General features: G+C 27.4%; 2 protein-coding genes and 1 long non-coding RNA gene across 9 annotated transcripts in view; all 3 read left to right on the top strand.

Moving 5' to 3' along the window:
* Pde8 (phosphodiesterase 8) overlaps window positions 1-4,346 on the top strand; it is a 75,660-nt gene extending 71,314 nt beyond the window's left edge. For all 7 annotated transcript variants that reach the window (XM_089225784.1, XM_089225782.1, XM_089225781.1 and 4 more), the window contains 6 exons: window positions 228-506; window positions 576-703; window positions 763-914; window positions 1,010-1,174; window positions 1,980-2,109; window positions 2,636-4,346. In XM_089225784.1, the coding sequence (XP_089081910.1) occupies window positions 228-506; window positions 576-703; window positions 763-914; window positions 1,010-1,174; window positions 1,980-2,109; window positions 2,636-2,790 (1,009 nt within the window). In that variant the 3' untranslated portion in view covers window positions 2,791-4,346. The remainder of the gene's footprint in view (window positions 1-227; window positions 507-575; window positions 704-762; window positions 915-1,009; window positions 1,175-1,979; window positions 2,110-2,635) is intronic.
* A 6,812-nt stretch (window positions 4,347-11,158) lies between these two features.
* On the top strand, window positions 11,159-20,772 carry LOC149055980 (uncharacterized). Its single transcript, XM_089227233.1, has 8 exons — window positions 11,159-11,291; window positions 18,743-18,858; window positions 18,949-19,070; window positions 19,173-19,268; window positions 19,367-19,709; window positions 19,772-20,021; window positions 20,090-20,314; window positions 20,384-20,772. Exons 3-8 carry the CDS (start codon window positions 19,047-19,049, stop codon window positions 20,661-20,663), a joined length of 1,218 nt encoding a protein of 405 aa, XP_089083359.1. The 5' UTR covers window positions 11,159-11,291; window positions 18,743-18,858; window positions 18,949-19,046; the 3' UTR covers window positions 20,664-20,772.
* A 370-nt stretch (window positions 20,773-21,142) lies between these two features.
* The window catches only part of LOC149055979 (uncharacterized), a 77,514-nt gene continuing 73,775 nt past the window's right edge, over window positions 21,143-24,881 (top strand). Inside the window, exons 1-2 of the long non-coding RNA XR_016191700.1 lie at window positions 21,143-21,586; window positions 24,604-24,703. This is a non-coding gene — a long non-coding RNA (uncharacterized LOC149055979). The remainder of the gene's footprint in view (window positions 21,587-24,603; window positions 24,704-24,881) is intronic.

The following is a 24,881-nucleotide window of genomic DNA, read 5'->3' as shown; positions in this document are numbered from 1 at the left end:
ACTTTGGGCACGTGAACATTTTTCAAAACTTTGATTGTAAAAATTTGGCACTTGACTCAAAAAAGGTTCGCCACCCTTGGTATATAGTTTATAGTATATAGTTATCATATTAATCCTATTATATTCATTTTTTCTGTATAGTGATACCTACTGTATCAATAATATTTTTTTGTAATTTATTTTCAATTTAAATAAAGAAAAAAAAAATTAGTTATTCTTAATTTTAGGCCTTTGGTACATCTGGGAATGAATCTACTGACACACTTTGAAGTACACAAAACATTAGGTTGTGATGAACGAACATTGCACGCCTGGTTAACTGTGATCGAAGGTCATTATCACGCTAAAAACACTTACCACAACTCTACACATGCTGCCGATGTTCTTCAAGCAACAGCCATGTTTTTAGAAAAAGATCGTATAAAGAGGCTTTTGGATCAATTGGACGAGGCATGCTGTTTGATCGCAGCAATCACACACGACATCGATCATCCAGGAAAATCAAGGTTAGACCATACCACAAACAAACTTAAACCATTTGGCAATGTGATGATAATATATTATTTTTTCATTAGCGCGTTCTTATGTAATTCCCAAAACGATTTGGCTATCCTATACAACGACATAAGCGTTTTGGAATCTCACCACGCCGCTTTAACGTTTAAACTCACTACCAAAGATGAACGGTTGAACATTTTTAAAGGTACGTACTTTGGCTGTTATCCAAATTTAGTTTACTCAGAAAAATAAAAATCCATTTAGGTCTGGAAAAAGACACGTACAAAGTGGTGAGACAGAACATTATTGACATGATATTGGCTACCGAAATGACGAAACACTTCGAACATTTAGCCAAATTCGTGAGCGTCTGTAACAAACCATCGACACTCGACGAAGCGCCCGTTGATGGATTAGTGAGTAGAACCAACCCTCCCAACATCATGTTTTATTATTTTATTATTATATACCTTTACGATAATGAAACGCTTATATCATAAAATTATTTTAGACCCCTAGCGAAGTAAGCCCTGAGGCTATAATGCCTACCAGTGCCGAGGAAATAAATCTGGTGAAGAGAATGTTAATCAAATGTGCAGACGTTTCTAATCCGACAAGACCACTCAAGATGTGCGTAGAATGGGCCAAACGGATTGCCGAGGAATATTTTAATCAAGTATGAAATCGCTTCTTATGTTAAAAAATGTCTTCTTATTTAAACAGAATATTTTTTAGAAAAACAAAATATTAATTTTAATATGTACCTAATGTCTTGGTACTTGCATGGTACCTATTATGCCTATTGATACGTACGATGTACCTACACAATAATCCCAATTTACAGGCTCTGATTTTATACCTTGCATCTACAAAAAACAGATCATAATAATATAGCATGTACTTAGTACGAAAATGCAAATGTGTAGCACAATTTTTAAGTGTGTAGCCATAAATTTCCTATAATGTGTTAATAAATTCACAATAAAAAGAACGCAGTACTATTCTTTTCAAATAAGGACTAAAAAATAATAATGTTATATACTCTTGTAAATTTAATATGTGTGCAGGTACCTCTGGTAACTGCAGAGATTAATTTATGGTTTTTTTTTTTTTAATTTTGAAACAATTTTTTCTCGATAGAACATTAAAAAAAAATTGTATCTATTAAAACTAATTTTAAGTTGTTTATTCATAACACCACAATACTATTCACACTGTTCTCAAGTAGGTACGTTGGAATTGGCTTATTAGTGAATACGAATAATATAATAATGTAATACATTATTATTAAACTAAAAGTATCTTCCTGATATAAACAAATATAGACACTATTTACCACCCCAACCTTTTTATATAAACTGCAATTAAAAGGATATAAAAATCTTATTGGTAAAAAAAAAGTTATCTTAAAAACGTATTTTTAATGCATAACTTTATAAAGGTAAAAAATCTTTCTAATGTGTGTTAATTTATATTTTCAGACTGACGAAGAGAAACTCAATCATTTGCCAGTGGTTATGCCTATGTTTGACCGATCGTCCTGTTCCATACCAAAATCGCAAATCGGCTTCATGGACTACATCATAAACGACATGTTTGAGACGTGGGACTGTAAGTTCATAGGCAGAATCACATTGTATAGGTAGCATTAACATCAATATTCGATAATTCCAGGAATTAGAACATGTATTTAAAACATACATATAATTATTATATTATGTTATATTATATTGCATTAACAATTATAGTAAAATATTCTGAATAGTTATCAAATTCAAAGCACCCCTAGCCACTCCCTCCCTATTTTCACCTACGAGAAGTTAATGTCAATTAGTAATATCATTCGATCGAATATTTCTATAGGTAGTTCAATAGTTGTTAGAATATTACTTATAATATGACATATTATTGTTATTCTTGAGCCCGTCAACTATGGCCATTAGCTATTGTAAAAATGTAAAGGTTATGGTAAGGGTTAGTACTTTAGGTTGGCTACATGCGTATATATGGCAAGGTTTTTATCACTAAGAACCCAGATAGGTGACCATCTGGGAACTAGTGACAACGATCGGTGCATACTGTCAATCACGACTGATTGCTGCAACCGCACCACATAACCAATTATTATATTTTTCAGCGTTCATAGATATGCCGGAGATGTTGTATTACATGAGGAGCAACTATCAATACTGGAAGGATCTGGAGGAAAAAGGAACGATCAGCTTTAACGACATTTGCAAAATGATGACCACCACCTTACCAAAAATACCAGAGTCCAGTGGCAACCAATGAGAACAATTATTGTCGACGTTCTACAAACTGCTGAGTCCACTGTGTTTTACTGGACATAGCGGTCGACGGATAAAATATTTTTGAATCTATTTAAATTGAAAATGTTGAATCTATTCCGGTAAATATCTGTTACGAAATTTTTCCGACGATTCCATCTTTCCATCGATGTCACATTGTGGAAATATTGTTTTTTAAGAATATTTAATTTTCATATCGACTGAACATTTGAGTAAAAATAATAAACAGATGCAATGTTTATCTTTATGTATATAATATGATTCTATTTTACTAGTGTATAATATTGTACATACCATTAACTTCAAATCGAGCAGGTTTTTTTATTATTATTATTACGATTATTGTTTTATCATCTTTGATAAATAATGTAAGTCTTATACGCTATTTTTTGCGTTTTATTATAGAATATCTTCGGTTTACGTGAAATCAAATTTATATACTATTCGGTGTTAATAAATTATTATTATACATTAAAATTTATTTTAGCCTATAGAATTCTCGCCAATACTTAAGGTACCTAAAATATTATCACGATAATTTATTTTTGTTACCATTAAGATTAACTAAAGACTATTAATATTATACTATAATATATTACTTATTATGATGTATTTAAAAATACATACGAAAAATACTATTCTATTTGCAAACATTTTGGGCGCTTCTTAATGGTACTATGTAGTATGTGTTTATTGACAAAAATTTTTAGATTTTGTTAGTACATAATTGATGTTTACAAATGAGATTTAGTCATTCGTGTACATTATGTTGCGTATCCAAACACCTTAAATTCCCAACATTTACATCATTTATGACGTTACAATTACAATATACTAAACACATTAGAAATAATCTTATGAAACATTATTATTTTGAATTCTTTCCAATCTTATTGACTTCAATTTCATAATTTATTAAAATGCTTTTACTGTTTTATTAATTACATGAGCCCCATTCTCATTCATAATTCTAAAACACGAACTAGTTAATTAACCTTTTCTATTTTTACATTTCAGTAACATACCTACTAGTTCGTTAAACATTTTTAATTAGTAAAAGTAGTACTATGTTTAATATGTAATAATATATTTATCTACTATAATATTATAAATTCCATATGACATATTTGAATGTATTATTTTATAGCTTTCTACATAGTTATAAAGGTGAACCCAAAATGTAAGTATTAAAATAAAAATACAAATATATGCTATTACTAAACCATCTCAATATTGGTGTAATAATTGTTCAGTAAACACATGATCAAAGTCATTACCAGTTACCACTTACCTATAATCTATTTAATGCACTAGAAATATAATATTATAACATGGTATTTAAGGACTGGATATACACTAAAATTATCAAATTGTATTTTATCTAAATAAACTACTTACTTAATTTTGAAGATTTCACGATTATGTTATGTAGGTAGGTACACATTGTACGCATATAATAATACATAATAAGTTATAAAACTTTTTTTTGTTCATCAAAATATAATATAATTTTACATAATTTTATTGTAAGCTTTGAAATATTGTGTTTTAATAACTTTAGTATGAAAATAACTATATACACTATAAACCATCATTCTTCATTGTATACTTCATGATTAAAGTTTAAAAAACTTACCAATACTATGAATTATTGCGTATTAATTTTGTTTATTCACAGTTTATAATTAATTATGCATTTTCGTTAAAATTAATATATATATATATATATATATATATATATTTTATTTAGTTATTTAGCAAAAGGTTTAAACACATTTTCATAATAATAACAGTATAAATGAAGAAAAATAAGCAATAAAGTTATTTAATATTGAATGTGAATACCTATCGAATGCCGTCATCCTGAATGAAGGCAACAACAAATCAATGGCTTAAGAATAATACATTAATTCCAATACTCATATGATCATAATTTACTATTTATGCAATTGTAAGTTATACAGCAACACATTACTATTTAAGATTGTTAAAATAGTAGTAATTTTTCTTCATAATTATTTAGAGCTATGGCTTCATCAAACAAGCAAATAAAATTTCGTTTCAAGTTTTTCAGAAAAGTTGTTTATAATATGGTTATTGAAACGTTAATATAATGGCCGTCCAGTAGTTACTTGTTATACATCACATTTAATGTGCGTGAGGTATTGGCGTATTGCATATACATTGTAAAATAAAATCTATGTTTTGTAAATGTTAAGCATAGATCTTATAATATTATAATAATATACTTATATACTAAACATGCCGGATTAGCGGTATAGAGAGGTGTGGTTGAGAGAATTAGCACAAAATTAATGTTAATATTGGACAAAAGAAATAATTATAGCAGCCATCGTATATTGTAAGTTTGTTCTATTTAATGGTACATATGAGTATGTTACCAATGCGCATGTGTGGTGTTCTTCGGTGCTTTGTGAGACTACGCGGAATGACTTCAATATTTTTAACTATATTGTCTATGAGTAAAAGGTCTATGGTGTTAAAATAGATCAAAAATAAGACATATTTGATATCCAGAGTTGGTATACAGAGAACATTTTTTAGGATGTAAGTACCTCATACTTATGGTGACCAGACGTACTTATTTTATAAGGACAGTACTGTTTTTTGGTAACATGTCCTACTGTCCTAAATAAATGGTCGAAGTATACTTAAATGTACTTATTTTAAATAATTTAATAATTGTAAATGGAAAAAAAATTACCTAAATTCAAATTTAAGGGATTTAAAAAAATGCTGTCATCAAAAAAAAAAGTTTTAATAGGTACCGTGATATAGTGTTAATATTGTAATCACGGCTTTAGATACTATCTAATAATAATATAAATATAATAATAATAATCTAAGTTCTAAAGTTGTCTTTTATTAAGTATTTATTATTATAAGTCTTGTTTTTCATGAAAATCACATAATGAGTAAAGTTACCTATATATAAAAACACATATTTTATTTTTCACTGTTAGTAAGATTAAAAATCTGTGATGCATATTTATGTTTAAAAATAAATAAATGAGTTTAAATTAATGTTATATTGTTAGGTAATTATATTGATATATATATACACATAATGTATTAGCCTATATTATAATGTACTGTTTTTTCTCTTTTAATATCTGGTCACCATACTCATACTATAACGTATCATACAAAATAAAAATGTATTTACTATTTATTTCAAATACAACTTAACTTTTTTAACTGTTCTTACATATTTATGAAGTGCCTATTACACATATAAAGATAATTTTATTTATTGTTACTAAGTTTCAGAATATTTTGGAAATCATAAGCTGCTAACTGCTGATATAAGATATAACTGTTGATGTTCAAAAAACAAAACAAAAAACCCAGTTAATACAATATTATTCATGGTTGCTATTGAGTATTAGTTGTTAACAAATTTAAATTTAAATTATATTTGATCAATTTATTTCCTAGTTAATATTTTTTATAATTTTTATAAGTTTGATACATATATAACTGTAGGTCAACATGTACCCTGTATGTAGGTTCTTTATACATATGATTAAAATAACCTTAAAAAACGTTTTTTCTAATACAAAATATATAACTTTGTATCAGTTAACGCACTTCATTACATAATGAGGTAAATATTTTGTTTAAAATTCAGTTTATAACTACAAATTGATATACGATTATAAAAGAAAATACAATTTTATTGGTTTCTCTAAAATTAGATCATATCTGTGTAATAGGTTTATACAACTATAAAAAATCAACTATACCATTTCTCTGTATTTCGATGCTAAAATAAATTTAACAAAGTGAAACCAATGAACAATTAACATAGGCATACTTGGTGGTTTACATTATTTTTAAATCTACTATTATTTGTTATAACACTAAAAATTATTGAATTTATTGATTAATTTAAAAAAAAACATAAAGTTAACTTGCGTAGAGCCTAGATCCGGTAATAGTTTAAGATAAATTATTAACTTTTTGTTATGATTTCAGACATAAAATGTGATGATAACAGGTGTACGTTTCGTATAAGTATATGTGAATTTACAATAATATATTTTATTTTGATACAGTACCAACAACAAGTAACAAATAACAATAGGTAATTACTAATTATTAGTGATAACCTTGAGTAATCTATCGTAAATTATAAATTAAACTCAGTATTCACTGCTTGGAAACCGACAAGCTTCACAAAATCGATGTTCTCCTGTACGTTTATAACTATTATAATTAAAACAAAATTTGTATTCGATTGTTGACGTTTAAATTCGACTAGCGTTTCATGAAAAAATTCGAGTTAACGTCGAAAAAATAACATTTGAAAAACTCAAACTTTTTTCCTGTTCACAATTTTAGATTCTTAGCGGAGCGAGGAATGTATTGATTTTACCATGATATGTGTTGTTTTTTATTTGTATCTGTCATCACGTTTAAAAGCGAATCTAGTTGGTACTTGGGGGGGGGGGGGGGGGTCAAAAGTAAAAAATATTTTTCTAAATAATCGGGATAAACAAACTAAAAATTAAGGGAAAAACGGGAAATTTTACGCACAATCAGTTTTCGACAAAATCGATTTTGGTTTTTGATGTAACTTTAAAACAAATGACCATAGATACATGAAATTTTCACGCAATGTTTATATAAGTATAGTATTCTATCCACCATGAAATTTTCAAAAAAATTTGACTTAAGTTGAACTATTCATAGGTATTTGCAATTTTCGATCATTATTAGTTTTTTATAAATTAATATCGATAAAAATTTATTTATTGGGTAGAAAAGCTTGAAAATCTAATACAAAGCTCTTAACATATTGTTACAATAGCAGTTGAAAAATAAAAAGAAATTTATAGTCACAATTTTTTTATAAGCATTCAAAGTTTGAATTTTGACAACATACGTAAAAATCACAAAAATTCGCAGATTATTTTAAGCTAGAAATTCATAAAAAAATTTCTTTTTAAATCTAAGATTTGAAAATTTTTAATAATCTATAATATATCCTAGACAGATAAACCGTCTCCGCTCAGAATCGTTTTTCGTATACAATGATATAATATCATTGGATTCAAATTTAATTCCATCCATTACAATAACCCACTTGTAACCTACTGTACAGCAGAGCGACATCCACGACTTACCCGCTTTTTTTCGGTTTAATTTGAAAATTTTAGTAATATATTTATAATATGGACAAACGTTTCTCCAGTAAAAAGTAAAACGATGGGTTATTTTGATCATCGCAGTTTTATAGTGCTTATTTCGAACAAAGCAATTTCGTTTGAACATAATATTATAATATTTTAACTATCTATAGTTTATATACGTCATATGCCTAAGTATATTATATTGTATAGAATATAACAAAGTATTTTAACCTAGGTGTAGATGTGCCGGAAAGCGGACGGTCGTGTCGCGTCGTCGCGGGGTCGATGCCGAACTAGGTCGAAACGATTTACTACGCCGAGACGCCGCTGCTAAAACGAGCAGTACCAGAAGACGTAAAATATAAATTATAATATATTATTATTTTTACTACGAGGGCCGACGTGTATTAGATGGCCGCCGCCCGACCTAGTAACCCGATTCGACGGTGTTGGCGACCACAAATGGAATATCGGAAATGTGCCTACCACCTAGTACCTACACACAAACTTCCACCTATAAAACAGCGTATATAAAGAATAAGGTATGCGGTAATTGTGATGACGGCACGACTCCTGATCCTGCAGCACCTCTATAATACTCCTGCAGTCACTCTTGATCCTGTCCCTGCAGCAGGTTCTGTTGACATCGATGTTTGCGTAGGTATACTAATAGTATTAATAATATCATTCCACTATAATGATACTGGTACCTATTATTAATACTAATTTTCTATAATATAATGGCGGGGTCTTCAGTTATATATGTATATATATAAATTAAAATTATAACGATTCGTCACCATCAGATCACGATTTCAAACATACCAATCTGACAAGTTAAAGCTTCGAAAGCTTCGATAAATATTTAATATTCAATATGACTCTTGAATCCAGTGATAGAATGTATATAATATTATCATAGATGTATAGTAAATCATAGCGTTAGTGTCAAGCTGTTTGGCGCCACTGTGTGTCTATTTTCGAATGCCCCGTCTCCATCTTATCAATCCCTTATAAATATTAATATGGCTCTACGCAGTGTAATATTATTGTGGAAATATATTATATAATTACCTTTCCTCTCTATCACAATTCACAGGACCTTGTGGCCTGTATTAAAGTAATACATGTTAACGCAGTTCGCAAAAAAACGACTTTTAAGTCTGTATATGTTGCAGAAATAATATTGCATACGTGAACTATGATTCAGGCCATTTTTTAAGGGGCTTTTCTAGACACACAGTTAATTCCAGTGATGGACACAAATAATATTACTAGCTGTGTGTTTGTTAATAATGAATTATACAAACAAAAATGTTGTAGATACTTATTTATGCATACGTTATAATTTATAACACATGTAATTTGTATAAGTTATAAAAATATTATTTTTAGGATAGGAAACATTTTCATTAAGAAGCATTAAATGAGTAAATTCGTCCACTGTAAATTGTATGCTTTTTAAGAAGAACCAATGTCTAAACCAAATTTATTTTTGGTATCAATAATTGAACTAGAAATAGTAGTCGATATTATTGACACATTTGATGATCTCAACAGTAACATTATATAATTCTTATATAATATGTATTTTTTTAAGAGGAACCCATGGCAACATATGCCATTGGCTGTGAGGTTAGATTAGTTATTTTTGTTTGTAGGTTTTTGAGTTGGTAGGGTTTTAACACGTGTTTGTGTATGTATGGCAAGGATATCCCGGGTGGTCGCCCATCCGGGAGATAGCAACTGCGCGGCGTGTGTGTTGATGCAAAATGTTTAGATACTAAAGTGAGGTGCCTATTGGTTAAGTGCAAGGTAATAACTATTAAGTAAAATTAATACTTAACGTATGCTTACATTTTTTTGGGTGTGATTACTGGAGTGTAATTATTGCTCGTGTGGAAAGCAGCACATTTTTTAATAGGTCTTGCTAAAAGAGTTATTCCACGGGCCCCGTAAATTGTAACGACGGCCGTGAAAATTTAATTAAATTTTGTTTTTAAAATTTAATTTTTAAAAATATGTAGGTATTCGATACATAATAATATGACACATGATAAAATAAATTATTTAAATATTGTTAAAATTGTATATTTGTAGCAGAAAAGACTTTATTTTGTTGCTTGAGGCGCAACATTTTTAGGTAGTTATAAATTTAAACTATAATAAAACTAGGTAGACAATGTTTGTATAATATTAAAGCAAAAATATTAGTGTATTGAGTGCAGGGCCGGATTAAAGGGGGGCAGAGGGGGCATCTGCCTCCGGGCGCAAGATTTTAAAGGCGCAAAGTTTTGAAATATTGTGGGTACCATTTAGAGTGAAAAAACTATTAGCGATTACGACAGTGTACACGGCGCGCAAACTCACATACGCGTTTTCACGAATTTATCTATATCTGAATTACAAATAATAACTACAGTCACAGAGTCCGCGCCATAATAATAATTAATAATTAAATAAATATTAAATCATGTTTACAAAATTGTTATTTTAATAAATGTATTTACATTGTTTAGGAATATAGTAATATTAAAAAGATTGTTTTCATATAATTTTAATATATTTCTAATATTATATAATAAATGCCAAATTATAGTAAAACAATGTTATGTTTATGTATTATTAAAAAGTAGTTCTTAATTTTAGGTAGGTTTGCCCCGGGGCGCAAAAAATCTTAATCCGGCCCTGATTGAGTGTATAGAGTTTTTATTTGGTACAAATTAACAGTGTATTTATACAATATAATATTAATAAAATAAAAAAATATTTGTAACCTTGACCATCGAGCATATATTTTGGAAAGTTCAAATTCAAATCCTGGAATAAAATGATTTTTTAATATTACTTTTGAAGTTTTGTAGTTTTAACTAACAAATTAAAATATTTTATTTAGGTAATACTCGTTGATATTTGAAATAGGATCGGGATAACTGAAGAAGGCAAAAGATATAAGAAGGGAGATGATGTATTTCTATACTTTAATAACTTTTTTTTAAGGGTATGATGACTCGTTAAAATATTGTGCAGTAAAGTATATAGTATAAATATAATGGCTGAATGTGTGGAATTCTACTATCGTATCTAAATAGCGCATTGGTACTGATATCTGACATATAAACATTATAAACATTTGAATAACTATTTGTATTTATCATTTATGTCGTATATTGTACATAATATTATCTAAGATGACATCACACGCGCATGACGTGTTGTCCCGTCTTACAAACATACAACATGTCAACATAGCAAATTTTTGTTCAGTAGAATCTATTTTGTGTTGTTAGCTTTAATAGAGTACGTTGACCTATTATCAGTTTTGAAGGTAAGAATATTATAATCTGTGGTTATTCGATGGTTTTTAAGATGCTTTGTTAGCATTTTTAATTTGTAAAATTCTACATAGGTAGATATAAATTCATAACTCATTAAAAATTTTAAATGAAAATCGAAATACAAATAATGCTCTTGCCCATTACATTTAAATTTTAAGTTATCTGGTTCTTCTAAGTTTATGTACGTTATTTGTAAGAAGGAGCCAACACGGTGGTGAAACACGTTCTTCTGATATTTTATCAATAGGTAACTTGATTTTTGATTAATGAAATCATTCAGCATTTTTTTTCTTTTGAAAACCTATCGGTCCTAAATAAAGCATAATATTATTCTTAATTTATAATTTATATATATATATATATATATGAAAAAAGAAGTACGATATTAAACCAAATACATTAATACTTTAGGTAGGTCTCCTGCAGGTATCATAAATATATTTATAATAACTAACTATGAAAGATACAAAATGTGTCAAAACATAAAATAAGCATAATATAAAAAAATGATTTAACCGGATTAAATATTATATTTAAAATACTATAAAATATTAATGTTGATTTGTGCTTTTAGGATGAAATGAAAATAAATTATTATAAGTAAGATATAGAATATCAGTAATGCTACAAGATTTTTAAATTTTTTAAATAATACATTCGAACCTATAGTTAGATAGATGGCGTTGTGTATTCACCAAGTGAGTTGGTAGTAACACACCTACTAACTGTGAATAAATTGTATATAATATTAATTATTATGATAGGTACTTAGTGCAAGTTATACGTATATTATCTTCAATTAATGCTAATGGTTTTTATAACATTGAGTATTGTACTTCACAAACTTTTAATCTCTAAATAAATATATTATAATTGCCATAAAGGATAGAAAATAAATAATAAATATATATTGAAAACGTGGAGTTATATATGTACATATTATAGTATATTAACATTATTAACCATACTGCAATACGATCCAACCATAATAATTATTGTTAAATTAAAAAAATAATACATATATTATTATTTACCTAGGTGGCTAGGTTTAAGCATATTAATATTAGTAATAATAACAAATTTCAATATTATATCTGAATTTGATTCTTATATTCATTACAACGTAACTTGCAAACACGGTAATTTAACTATTTTATACAAAGTTAACTTGATAGGATAAAATATATTAAGAGTTTTCACGAATGACAAAAAAAATAATACAAAATATCGGTTTTCGTAATAAGTACACGTGTTAATACAAATAATAAAACATATAATAAAATGAGACATTCCCAAAGCATTTATATTATAATACTGCTACTAAGTTGATGTATTGAGTTTTCAGTTTTCACAGTATTAAGAAGTTATACCTATCTATAGATACATTATTAATGCAGATGGCGTATATTTGCTTATTTTGCGTCCGAGACAGTTTTTTTCCTGTCTGATTACCCTACGATAAATCGTCAACATAAGCCACACCATAATAAGTTTTCAGTGTACCTACGCATAATTTATTTGAACCAGAGCTCGTGCTAAATAATGTTCTCGCCTAGAGTACGTGCTAGTAGACAGTATAATCCTGAGTAAAAACATTGCCAGTCACATTATATTGTCAGTATTGAATTAAGTTTTTTTTATTTGATGATCACAGATACAAATAACTTTTACATGAAAGGTACTCACAAATTACAATGGAAAAAATTATAAACTTTGATATCAATTGCATAGTAGTTCCTATAATTTGATGTTCTTTAAATTACATATAATAATATTTCAGTCCGGTTGTACTTAAATTTACTTTTTGAACGCAAAGGGCTCAATGATTTTCTTCCTTCGTGTTATTTATACTGTGCAAAAAACCTTCATTATTTGGAATACATGATTCATCCACTTTGAGACCACCGTTGGTAAAATTGTGAAATTATTCTGCTGATAACCTTTATTATCTATTTCCAGCTGTCTAAACTTTTTTTAATTTAATTTTTGTGTTCAGACAAAAATTTTATTACTGTTGTTATTTATATAGAACTGCAGTTTTGGCTAGACAAAAAAAATTATAAATCAAATGTTAAGCTATCATCATTAACTAGTATAGAAATCAGGAACCAATTCATAAACGATCAAAACTATTTAAGCTAATAAAAATAATATGTAATGAATTTAGTTGAAAATCCAAAATGAATTCACCAAATAAAAACTAACAACTTAACAATCTCAATGTTAGGTACAAAAAATAATTTATATCGATCATTTTAAATGCCTCTTTCAACTATATTTGACATTTTGAATTTTCGATCCATAATTCTTGCTGAAAGGCCTGAAAGGGATTCATAAGAATTTAACAATAACCAATTGAAAATCAACAGTGATTAATAAGATATGATGATTTTCACTCATTCGCGTTGAATAAGATTTCAGTTGTTAGCTTACGTCGTGACGTAAATTGTGATGGTAACACAGTTGGTGAATATCCAATGTCCGTACAGTTTGAAATGTAATTGTGTGTTTATGTATAGATATTATATTGTATACATTTACACAATACACCTGATTTGCCAATGTTACAAGCATTTTTAAATATCCATAATGTCAGTTAAGACCGAAATCCTATTAATAATTTTCTGATTATACATTAATTTAAACCTTATTTTAAGCAATAACTTAAACACTGTACGTCTATGTGTACACAACCAATATTTTAGTTCGAAAATTGTTAGACTTTTGAATAAATTGAAACAACTTGGTGATGGATTTTCTTTCTTAGAATATAATAAATATATTTTAATCTCATTTTCTATAAATGTAACACAAAATGTTGCAGTAATCGATTTTAAAATATTTAAAAAACAACTTACTGATCAACACCTATACCACAGTACAGCGCTAACAAAAGGGATCAGTTGATACCCTTACATTTTAAAGCCAGTCCTAATCCATTATATAATATATTAAGATTTACAACTATAATAAAATAATTAAGGCTCTATGATAATGCAGAGGTGTGATTTGAGGTGATGCACAGTATGCTTATGCATACCTAAAATTTATCAAGATTGCATTTTGGCCTAAAAATAATTTTTCTGTGTGGGGCGAATAATTTTTCTTTCTTTTGGCCTTAATAAGATTAGCGACTATGATCATGTTATATAAATATATAATTAATAATGTATTATTTGAATGAAATATAAGAATATTTGGTTTTATATGTGACTGAGGATAACTTTTCAGATTTTGTTTTACATACAATATTTTAGGTACAATAGTGTCTATAAGTTATACAATTTAAATTTAGATATATTTCCTCTGTGGAAGCCTGGAAAACGTTTCCCCGGTACCAATAATCACATCAAATAAATTTTTGGCATTTTCCCTGCGCCATTACCTAATATTGTTCCATGATTTGTACCATTTCCTATATAACCTAAGTTATAATAATAATAATGTAAAACAAATAAAAAAAGCTCAATATTAAATAGTACCTAAATAGTAAATAATAATAAAATAAAGACGGTATTAAAAAAAAATTTACATCATTTCATGTAAATAAGTTTATAGGTAACAGAAAAAAATTTTTATAGATAACACAATATTCATCCACCGCGTGCATCATGCGAAAACAAAAAACTTTTCAGTTTGAAATATTTTGTAAAAAAAAGAAAAATTTTGCCACTCCACATTGTCTCTTGATTTCAAACATTATCTAGTATATCCTGTGAACTTAACAGTTGAAATAAATTTACAGTTATTAGCAGCGAAGTGTGATGCATTACCATAACAGGATGTATATTCGGGCATCTTGCGAAAACTTTTTTTTTTCAATATTTAAGTACTAATCTACTACTATTAGGTAGAAACACAATATCCAAAATTATTAGCTAGTAAGTATAAAGATCCGAACAGAAATACGTTTTTAGGCTGGATACAAAATTTTTTTGTTTTTGACCAATTTTTCGTGGTGAAAATGCTGGAATTTTTTTGGCCCATTTTTTAATTGTTAGCGCATGTCTTTCAAAAAGTTGAAATGACGCCCCTGTGCTAAGGTGAATATCGTCAGTGATAGCCGCCACTCGTGTATTACCTATACAACAATTGCATCAATGCAGTGGCGTGTAACCTAGGGTCCAAGTGTTGCTCAAGCAACACCTTAAATATGGGTGGGTGGGTTGGTACTAGGTGGGTATTGTTAGAAGGACAATATTATTACTATAATAAACTAATTAAGTGTTTATAGAAAAATACAATATAAATATAATTATAGTATTTGAGTAGTGAGTAGTGTCATACTGAGTACCTACTTATATATGGCTACCTATATAGGTACCTATAGTATACTTATAGTTTTATTATTAAGAGGACGTCTAACCCACATGTGTTGTCTCCGTCTTACACACGTACGAGTGTACGATATAGGAAATGTTCAAAACAATAGTAGGTCTATTATAATTTTTAAGTTATAACCAGGGTTCGGATTTTATAGCATTTGCTACTTATTATAGGATAGAGATAAAAATAGCAGTGGACTGTACATTTATCTAATGCACCACGGACTCTAAATATGAAATTTTATTTTGTTATTTTTTGCATATTTGAAGAATTTTAGAATTTTAATGCTACTTTTAAAGTTTTGGTGCCATGTTTTGCTAATTGCTAATATTCTTAATTCTTAATTCAACGCTTTATTTTATATTTTTCATAAATCTCGTGACAAATGGTAATCATTAATGCGAATCAATAAGAATTGAAATTGTATTCTTATTTACTCAGATAATTTTGAATAGTTGCGTACAAACGATGTCATAATTCAAAGTATCAATAGTTAATCAGTACATACAGATTTTTTTAAACTGCATACGGAGATTTTAAAGATATTCATTTTTAAATTTATTAAATAATTAATTATGTGTACCCGTAAATGCATATAGTGTTGCTCACGGGCAACAAACTAAAAAATTGGTTTTTTAGGGACTTAAAATACCAAAAAATGTTTTTAAGTATTTTTCCCTTAATAAGGAGTAATATAACATCCCAAAAAAAATTGATGGTGATAGCACACTATTATTTCCTTTCTGTTTCTGAATCCTTTTATGTAGAAGCCAAGAATTTACTACAGTTACATCCAATAAATGGTGGAAAACTCTCATGTACCATTTTCTACTCCTCATCTTTATCTTATGACGCCCAAGTAACCCATCTAGTAAATCAACACCACCCATGTGTCTGTTATAGACTTGTATTATATTTGGACAATCAACCTCAATTCTTTTTTTTTGTTTTCTGTCAAACCTACTTACTTTTACAACTGGGTCTATAGCAGTAAATGTCGACAGCAAACTTACAATTTTTGTATCTTTCCATATGACAGCAACTATGTCTGTATCTAACACCTTGGATATACAATGGGCAGTAGTGCCCCTAGGTTGTTTCATAAGAATAGAATCATCTGGCAACATTACATTTTTTAACCTATTTCTTCTTACAGTGCCTAAAGATAATATATTTCTTTTTTTTAAATAAACCAACAGTGGCAAAGTAGTATAATAATTGTCAAAAAATAATTTAAAATTTTGTTTATTAGGTATAACTCTACTAAGGCGCATAACAACATTTGCACTAGCACCTAGGTCTGGCTCACTTGCTTTTCTACCTTCACTATTATTTTCTTGACCTGAACAAAACTCAAAATTATATGCAAAACCTGAGGCACCACTAAGAACAAAAAACTTGTAACCCCATTTATGAGGTTTATTGGGCATATATACTTTGAGTGAACTTCGTGCTTTTGTACTACATATTTGTTCATCAACTGCCAAATTTTCTTCAATTGGTATAAAACTAAATCTTTTTCTTAGCGTTTCAATAAGTGGCCTAATTTTATGTATTTTATCTCTGTCAGGACCAGTAGAAGTTGACAAATTAGGTATCATTAAAATGAAGATTAACTCTAATTTTTTCAAATATATTTATAGTCATTATAGTTTTTATCAAATCATTACCTAATACTGGGGACCAATAATTTCTTATATTAGATGTATTAACCAAACTCATAATTATAAGAATACCAATATATTTTTGTAAGTCTTCGTTATTAATTTTTAAGGGGGTACTAGAGTTATTTTGTACACCATATTTATATGTTTCACAACATATATACATATATGGTCTAATAAATCAGAGGTAAAAAGATATTTGAATATTTGAAAAGGTGTTTCTAATTCAAGAATATCACTAGGTAAATCCGAATTGCCAAGAAAATGTGTATTTATTGCTGGAAAGTTACCTTCAGTCCAAACAACATTTTTCACTTCAATTAGTGGTATAAAAGGTACTGATGCAATAGATGGGATTGTTTGTTTAGATTGTCTGGTTTTTTTATTACTTGAAACATTCTGTTTTCTTATAACTGGTTCAGTGGATGTTGAGGGGGATGAAATATTTATATCAGAAAAATTACTATTATCTACAACAGGTTCTAGAATAGGAAATATAACATCTTCGTCGACAATAGATTCAGAAGAAAACTCCTGAGATATTAATCCCTCAAAGGTAGTAATATCTGGTTCTTCTAATAAATTACTATGTTTACTATATAAATCTAGTTGATCATCATCAATGTCACTTTCAAAATCATCTTCAGATCCTGATGGTATATCTAATAACTGTAATATGTCACTATCGTCTATTTTATTAGCCATATTAATTAATATTCTTAAGAGTACACTAAAAACAGTCAAAAACTCAAAATAATATTAGTCGTTGAACAGCAATAGTCAGTAAAAAGCAAGTGGTTGTTTATTAGCATGAACTGAGATATTCAGGACTGGACACTGTTGGGTGGGCGGGTATGAGGGGTACGGTCAGTAAATGTTACGCCGCTCCTTTAAGTGGATCTGGCGCAATCTATGGAATAACTTTGCAACCTAATTAAAACACAATTTGCATGCTATAAATACATATTTCAAAAATAAAACATAAATATGGTTATTTTAACACATTATAATATCATTCTATACTGTACATGCTTTAAGCATACTGTTTTAAATTGTGTATATCGTTATTACCTCCGTAAAAAATTTAAAAATGGTTAACAACTGTTCTGTGTTACTGTGTAAAAGTCGAAAGCACATTAAAAAGTACTCGATATTTCAAGCTCCGAAAAATAAAGATACTTCTGAAATATGGTCCAAAATTGTATCAAAAGTAAACCACAAACAAACTACTGTGAAATATTTGTGTGAACTCCACTTTACTAATGACGATATTATAAGGAATTATTTTGGTAGTTATAATAGGTATGCCAGTATTAAACAGAAGTAACTGTACCGTGTTACTGTCTGGTATTATATTATTTGAATAATTATAATAATTATTAATCCCAACCATTGTTTATTCTAATTTGTTTGGTAATTAAATAATATTAAATACTTTTTTTTTCTTTTAGTTCAAGTTCTACAGATAATAATGTTTCATTTTCTTCATCTGATATAGTGATTCCACTGTCTGCTACTAAACCTAGGCTAAAAGAAAATGCTATTCCTTCAATTTTTGAAATCAATGGTAAGTGTAATGATTTAATTATATGGATATATGTAATATTATGTATATTATATAAAAAAAATCTACCTATTCAATTCATCTTATTTTTAGATCAACATGTTATTGTTACTAGTAATTCTCTAAGTGTTGAAGACGTTGAAGTTTATAACAAACCTTCAACATCAAATAGTAACTATTATTGTTCTGATATGCTACAATCTTCTATGTATGAGGTAAATTAAATAATAATTAAAATATTTAACTATTTAACCTTACAAACCTAAACTAAGGTATGATAATGTATTAAGTATTTCTAATCTAAGATTTTTTTTTAGTCTTTACCACTTCAACCATCTTGTAGAAAACAACTAAAGTGGTCTCCAATAAATGAAATTTTGCCAGAACTGTTAACATATCCACAAAATGATGAAGTAATATTAAATATAAATAAAATAGTTCCCCTCCCCTAAAAAAAGAACCCAAAAATACTAAATAAAATTTAATTATCTGTTTTTACTTTTTTTATTAGTCTCCAATATCTGACATGGTTAATTCCTATAATGATTTTGTGAAAAATTACAAACATATAGTTTTACCTATTGGTTGGAATAGTGTATGTGAAGATGATACAATTGTGTTTTATTTTGTGCGTACAAATGGTTACAATAAAATGGCTGTTATTGAAAAACAATTAGTATTTACTAAAGATGAAAATGTTGAGTGCTATGTATTAAATATCCCTGTACAGTTGGATGATTTTGAAATGACAAAAATTTATTTTCCCTTTTCTTCACAATTAATTGAAGAAACTTTGTGTTGTTTAAATGAAATTCAAACATGTAAAGGTGGTCCTAGTCCAGTTAATTTTAAAGGTACTAAGAAATTAACTACATTTTCAATGAGGATATATTTTCAAGTTTTTCATCACATTTAGGAGTTATTATGAATCATACAAATTTGGATATAACTAATGTTTGGCGTCATGTTCAATGTCCTATGTTAATTTCTGGTAACAACCACAACTGTAATAGGTGCAAAAAACTGTTTGCGCTATTCAGAGTTTACAGAAAGCGCCTTGGCAGTGGACAAAAAAAATATATTGGACCAACACTTACACCAACTCGTGCTTCAAGGTTGCAACAAATGGTGAAATCAAAGCACAGTCTTCAAAAATCTAATCTCAGGTTAATTTTTATTGATGTAATATTATTTTATTTGATTAGTATGTTCAACATTTTTATTTTATTTGTAGGAAACAAAATATTATTAATAATGTAGTATCTGAACTAAGTAAAAAAAATGAAGAAATGAAAATGTTAACTGATGCTTCTATCCAAAATATATTACAACAGTCAAATTTAAACGAACCTCAGCGTACACTAATTCAAGAAATTATATCAACTAGTAAAGCTTCAAATCTGACTCGTAGAAGATATACAGACAATTGGATTTTGCTCTGTATTCTTCTTCATATAAGGTAATTTATCGGATCAACATAAAATATATTTTATGTATTCATTAAATGAAATGTTAAATACTTGTTTAGATCTCCAAAAGAGTATAAGTTTCTAAGAAAGCAACAATTTCTACCACTGCCATCACCTAAAACAATAAAAAGATATCTTTCATTAGTGAATACCACGTGTGGATTTGATGATAAATTTTTCCAATTATTGAAAAAAAAAATTGATTTACTTAAAAACGAAGAACGTCATGGTATTCTTGTATTTGACGAAATTTTTTTGAGAGAAAGTTTGTCTGTAAACACAAACAAATTAACATATATTGGATTTGAAGATATGGAGAAAAGGCTGACCATGGGCTAGTCTTCTTATTTAGGAGCCTGGCTTCGAGTTATTCTCAACCCATAGCCATGTTTATCTTAGTTCATGTATTATAATTATGGTGACCAGATATTAAAAGAGAAAAAACAGTACATTATAATATAGGCTAATACATTATGTGTATATATATATCAATATAATTACCTAACAATATAACATTAATTTAAACTCATTTATTTATTTTTAAACATAAATATGCATCACAGATTTTTAATCTTACTAACAGTGAAAAATAAAATATGTGTTTTTATATATAGGTAACTCTACTCATTATGTGATTTTCATGAAAAACAAAACTTATAATAATAAATACTTAATAAAAGACAATTTTAGAACTTAGATTATTATTATTATATTTATATTATTATTAGATAGTATCTAAAGCCGTGATAACAATATTAACACTATATTACGGTACCTATTAAAACTTTTTTAACATTTTTTTAAATCCCTTAAATTTGAATTTAGGTAATTTTTTTTCCATTTCCATTTATTAAATTATTAAAAATAAGTACATTTAAGTATACTTCGACCATTTATTTAGGACAGTAGGACATGTTACCAAAAAACAGTACTGTCCTTATAAAATAAGTACGTCTGGTCACCATAATTATAATATATACCTAGGTATCTATGGATTTCTCTTATTGATTTAGTACTATATAATCCATGGCGATTGTCAAAGTCGTTTCGGAGAACGCAGTCTATTAGAGATTTTAACATTTCAATTAGATAGCAATGTAGACATGAACGAAAAACATCCTGTTTTCCATTTAATCTTTTTTTTTCATAAATCACATTATTTTTAGACTTCAATTCATCAGTATCTGATGCGTTTCCATTTCAGCGTCGGAGTACATACACGTCGCGGACTCTAACAAAGCCCAAAACAATTGATATTTAAGGTAAGTTTGTTTTAATACCAATTCTTTTGCGGCTTAATATTATAAAAGAATTGAGGTACCTACACGTTCGTACACTTTTAAAATGGTGATGTTTGCAAAGAGTTCTTCACCTATGCATTTGAAACTAAAAACTACAATAGGTACTTTAAACAAACTACTTTATATTGTGACTTTTCAAATATAATAAAATATTCCTTTGAACCCAAAAAGTCAGACTTATTATGGCCTTTTACAATTTTTTAAGTAAATGCAAGACTGTCATATTTTGATATGTGGCTGTATTGCATATAGAAATTGATTTTCAGACATAACAAAATATGGCAGTATTGAATTTAAGCTATGTTTATTTTTGTGTCATATATCCAATTATTGGAGAATTGAACTTTAAATTATTAATGAATAATAAAATATTATTAACTGTTAGTTTTTTTGAAATTGGATTAAAATTGTTGTGTTATAATTTGTAATTGTACAGGTAACATATATAAGGATGAAAATTAATCATTTAATAGTTGTAGGTAGGTAATGTAATCAATATCTTTAAAAATAATTTACTATAAAACATTAAATAAAAAATAAAATACTACTTGTCTTTAAGTCAATAAGCTTATTTTTATGTATCAAAGTAACAAATAATATGACAAATTAAAAAAAATATATTCTAAACTGATAATGACTATAAAATTATCAAATGCTTTTGAACAACAAGAGTACAAGACTATAACATTATGTACGAATTTGAATAATTTATTATTATTTTAATAATATAGGTAATACTTGTTTGAAATACAATGTAAAAAATAAAGTTACTCATTATAATTATCATGGCCTTTTGTTTAATAATATTATGCTACCTATGGCTTTGAAAATAAATAAATAATAAGTCTAATTTTATTATATAAATTAATCACCATCTTCATTATTTTTTATTATTATTATTATTATTTTATTAGTATTTGTTATAAGTATTATCAATTTCAGATATTTTTAAGTTTTTATAAAAATGATAATAAGTATCTGGAATAAGTTTTGCTTTGCGAGATAAAATTAAATCTATTTTATTTGTAAGATTTCAGGCTTTTCAATAAACGCAAATTTCATATGTTATGTATGTTTGATAATTTTATTTTTGAATTTCTATTTTTCTTTAAAACTATGATTTCTTGATAATTTGCTTGCCCATAAGTTGTTTAAATTTTTGTAAAAACAATTTATCAGGGAATTCTTTTTTAACTTTGATTAATTTAATATCTCTCTATAAAACCATTTGACCGATAGTATTTTTATTAAATTTGTATTACTATGACACCTTGTTCTAGTTAAAATGTCATCAAATTCTGATTTTAGACCTTTCTTATGATGTTCCTGAGCTTTTATTTTCCTTCCAGTCCTTGTCTTTAATACTATCATCAATATCTTCATTATCTAAATCTGTAAACAGAATATAAACTGTTTTGTAACATAAAGTTCATATAAACACGAGATCGTTGAGATCAACATAAAATTATTATTTATTATTAGAGTCAGTTATTTAATCACACTAAGTTTCTATTGGCGCCTACTAGCTCAATGAAATTTTGTGAACATTCATTTAATTTGTTTGAATGTGTCATGTGTGTTTTTCAATGGTAAAACGTCTAAAAAATATTATAATAATATAGCTTGTAAAAAATTGCACCTGTGTAGCTGCTAAGTACCTACTTACTGTTCTCATATTCATGTACTTATCACTGAAGGTGTAGTATTTAACCATCCAATATTACTTTATTTGTAATATTAAATTCTGCATTTTTAATAGCTGTTAATAATAAAATTTCATAGAACAATAACACAATTAAATTAAAATTTATGGTTGGTAAAGTTTTGTACATTAGAAATTATCAGAAAATGATTAATATAATGAATTGCATTCGGTATTTATTAGGTTATATAATATTATACAAAATAATATATACAATAAGCCAACAACTATATTTTTAATTCATATTGCTTAAAAGTTAAACCATTTAAAATTAAATTAAATTTTTACAGATTTATAGGTAAACAATTTTATATATATATATTTTTTTTTAATGAGCATATTCACATCGACAACAAAGGCCACTTGTTACACTTATTTACGATAATGATATAATATAATATGTAGGTACTGATACAATGGTAAGTTATTTAATTACGATAAAACATTATTTTTTTATATAAGATTGAATAATTTTGTTTTTCTTAAAAAATTAATTATGTCTAGGTTTTTTTCATGAATAGGTTATTTTATATTTTACGTAGGTACCTAATTCAATAATTTATTAAAATTGCATTTATTATTTAATTTCTAAAAAAAACACAATATATCAAAAATGAATAAATAATAAATTGGAATAATATTTTTAAAAATTATCGATGTAAAATAAATAAACATTAATACAAGTAATTATAATTAATCTTTATGTTATTAAAATAAAAACGAACCGGTAGGTATCCGAGTTTTAGTGGATAACTTGTTGTGGTTAGTGAACTAGTGAAGAAATAATAAGATCTTGAATAAAATATTTAAAAAAAAAATAAATTAACACATTATAACTAGGTAGGGAAGATAAAAATTAAACATTAATTGGATTATTTTAGTTATATAATACCTGTAATGCATAAAGAAGCACGATCGTAATCAATAATCAAACAAAAATAGGCTAAGAAAAATAATATATTATATTATTATAATTTAAATTTAAAATTACAAATATTTTTTGGTTATTGTTGTATCACATTTAATTATTTAAATGAACATTATTCATAAACGTGAACCTCCTTGGTAATAGAAGTTTTATTGAAATATTACATATCTTTGGATTTATCCTATTAGCGTAACATAATATAATCTGTGGCAATTGTCTTTTCAGAATCAGAAATGACAGTCGATTAAAGATTCTAAAATTATAATTTCAATGAGCACTAGATCAAACATGAACTAAAAATATTCTGTTTTCATATAATTTTAATTTCATAGTTAATAATATTTTCAGACTTCAATTAAGTATCTGACGCGTTCTTACGTCGGTATCGGAGTGTACCCATACACGTCTCGGATTTCACCAAAACCCCGAAAAAGCGTCGATGTTTGAGGTAAGTTTATTTTCATATACTTTTGAGGCTTGAATCTTATGTTAGGCTTTAAATAAATATTTAACGTCACGAAAAATATATTCCCAAGTTCCAAGTATCGTTGACGCATATTTTATTTCTAAGCGCGAAATTAAGAAATACGCGAGATCGAATAATATAAACGCGCTGCGTCGTTTTT

The sequence above is a fragment of the Diuraphis noxia genome, unplaced genomic scaffold (genome assembly GCF_037042655.1).
Source record: "Diuraphis noxia isolate RWA-SAM2 unplaced genomic scaffold, SU_Dnox_SAM2 contig0004, whole genome shotgun sequence".
Classification (NCBI taxonomy): domain Eukaryota; kingdom Metazoa; phylum Arthropoda; class Insecta; order Hemiptera; family Aphididae; genus Diuraphis; species Diuraphis noxia.
Note: the sequence above shows the minus strand (reverse complement) of the source record. Positions and strands in the feature narration are given on the sequence as shown.